The sequence below is a fragment of the Mesitornis unicolor genome, unplaced genomic scaffold, assembly GCF_000695765.1.
Source record: "Mesitornis unicolor isolate BGI_N332 unplaced genomic scaffold, ASM69576v1 scaffold17093, whole genome shotgun sequence".
Lineage (NCBI taxonomy): Eukaryota > Metazoa > Chordata > Aves > Mesitornithiformes > Mesitornithidae > Mesitornis > Mesitornis unicolor.
Genome location: NW_010175537.1, coordinates 36,779 through 39,276, shown reverse-complemented (window position 1 = coordinate 39,276; position 2,498 = coordinate 36,779). Strand labels below are relative to the sequence as shown.

The 2,498-nt window shown below is 48.0% G+C and overlaps 1 protein-coding gene across 1 annotated transcript in view; it reads left to right on the top strand.

Annotated features, from left to right (window-relative positions):
* Positions 1-7: 7 nt before the first annotated feature.
* Positions 8-2,498, top strand: part of LOC104538281 (phosphoinositide-3-kinase-interacting protein 1-like) — a 5,107-nt gene continuing 2,616 nt past the window's right edge. The window contains exons 1-3 of the mRNA XM_010181426.1: positions 8-35; positions 2,055-2,240; positions 2,375-2,453. Of these exons, the coding sequence (XP_010179728.1) occupies positions 2,204-2,240; positions 2,375-2,453 (116 nt within the window). The 5' untranslated portion in view covers positions 8-35; positions 2,055-2,203. The remainder of the gene's footprint in view (positions 36-2,054; positions 2,241-2,374; positions 2,454-2,498) is intronic.

The window sequence follows — 2,498 nt, the reverse complement described above, 5'->3', positions numbered from 1 at the left end:
CGAGCGGAGACCCTGCGACATCGCCCAGTGCTCAGGTAGGAGCGGCGCAACTGGCGACCCTTTTCTAGCCCTCCACGGGGCATTACCCTCCCCGGCCAGCCTTCTGCCGCTGGGGGCCGGGTTTGTCACCAGGGTGGGGTCCCCCCTGCACACAAACAAACCCGGGCTTTGGCAGCACCCGCTGCCCTCCCCGGGGAACGGAGTGTACCCGGGGCTACTCTCCAGCCAGAGTGTGCACATCTGCCTCCGAGCTGTGCCATGCTCCACCTCTAGAGCTTTGCTCAATTTTTCAGAAAAGGCCTGTGCAAAGCTGTTGCTCCCCACCATTTCACTGGTCCCTGTAGGACTCTTTAACTGTGTTGCAAAAGGTTGAGGTCTGGGCATCTAGAAACTGCAAAGATGCTGGTAGACCATTACTGTGGGGCATGTTACTGCTGTCTAAACAAGCGTCCTGTTGCTAAATGACTGCCAGGGTGAATTTGGGTACAGGTGAGGGGAAAGAACTTGCAGAAAATAATTGAAGGGAGGGCAGTAAGAAACAAAAAGCCCCAAACACAGGATTCTTCCAAGACGGTCAGGATGGGAAACAGTTTGCCAAGAGCAGAGCTGTAGCTGAATTCTGTTTCAAGGAGAGGAGATGTCTGTATTGCCTGAGGTCAGAGTAACCACTTGGGTTGTGGTTTTTTTTTAACTGTACTTATTTCTGAGCCCCTCAAGATTTACGTACTCCACTGTCCCTTGGGATTGCTATCTTTGCATGTAAACACTTCCTCTCACACATATACCCTCCCCTTTTCTTCAGTTTGCTTGTCTTTTGGCTGCTTTTCCCTAAAGATAAACCAAAACAAACATTCTGCTGCCAAGATCCTTACTAAAAACAGTCCTGCAGCTTTGGGATTAGGAGAGTTACCTGACCTTTCAGCCAATACACTCTTTGCATGTTAAAGGCATTTGGCTATTTTTGTGTCTCTGAGTGGGCAGCTTTTTATTATCGTCGTGTCCTGCAGTTCCCCTTAGTTCAGCTTCTCAGGCTGACCCTACATAAAGTCATTACAGTGCAGGAGACCCCAATTTCTTGCCTTTAACTCCCCTTCTGCACTTCCATTTCACATTCCACTAAGGACTCAAAATGGCTGCAGATAGAAAATCCACACGGAGTTATTGCCATCTGTGGGGTGAGATCCAGGTGGAGAGGGTATTCAGGTGTGGATGCATTCTCTGCATAGTATTTGAAAAGTAGGGTTTTTTTGTTTAGGATAGATAACTACTTTCCACTATTGCAACTTTTACTGCACTACAGCTTTCATTTTAACTGTTGTGAAAGAAGGAGCTACCTTGAAAATCTTAAAATGCTGGTGATAGAAAATCCACAGGGCTGGGAAGGAGACACTGCTATGAGTGTCCATGCTTATCTGGCTTTGGGCTTTGGCTGAGGAGTACTTGCTACACTTCAGCACGAGTCAGTGGCTGTGCGTCCTGAAGTGGTGCTCTGACTTAGCCTGTCCATCATGCCAAAGGAGTTTGCGGCACGGCTACAAGGAGGGGCTGGGTAAGAAGAATGGCTCCAGGTTGTTTTCACACCAGCTGGAGTCTCCCTCCGTCAAACCTTCCTGTGTCAGGAAGATTGAGGCAGAAGAGAGATAAATAGGCTCCTGGGAGGTTTGGGATGGAGATTCTCATAATCTTGTTCATGCCTGATCAGCATGATTGAAACTGCAGCCTGTATATCGATCTGTACTCTAAATGAAGTCATTGTGCATTCTCTGGACTCATGTCCTGAACCTGGGTTTCGTTCTGCTGTCTGACTTTTATCTCGTCTGTGGTGGTGCCTTTCACTCTTAGTTAAATAGGTTCACATCAAAGGAAAGTGAGGGGAAGAGTACATTTCTCATCTGCCTTGGTAGAATTTCTGGCAACAAATAAAGAGGGAATCGGTGTACTTCGAAGGCGGTTCAGTGATACCAGTCTAGATCTGTCCCACTCACGAGGCACGTGTTGTTTTGCAGTACTCATCAATGCTTCATATTTTGTATGTCTGTTTTTCCACTCAACAGATGCTACAGCTGCCACAGCCCCAGTCCCTACAGCAGAAGTTGTTACTTCTCAGGAGGTTGACCAGGTGTTTGAACCAGCTGATACTTTGCCCTCCCGGAGCGAGGCCGCTGCTGTGCAGCCTGTCATTGGGATCAGTCAGAGAGTGCAGATGAACTCCAAAGAAAAGAAGGACTTAGGGACACTAGGTACAAACCCAGGACCATGTGATGCATCCATTCCTGTAGTTCTGGCAGGATGGATTTGTTTTGAGCTTCTGAAAGCAATGCTACAGCTGGATCTACTGCCTCTGATTTTGACTCTTACCTTTCTCTCTTCACAGGGTATGTGCTCGGGCTGATCATGATGGTGATAATCATTGCCATTGGAGCTGGCATTGTCCTGGGATACATCTATAAGAGGTCAGTGGCTCTTCTCCTTTGTCCAAAAGCTGGTGTAGCCATGAA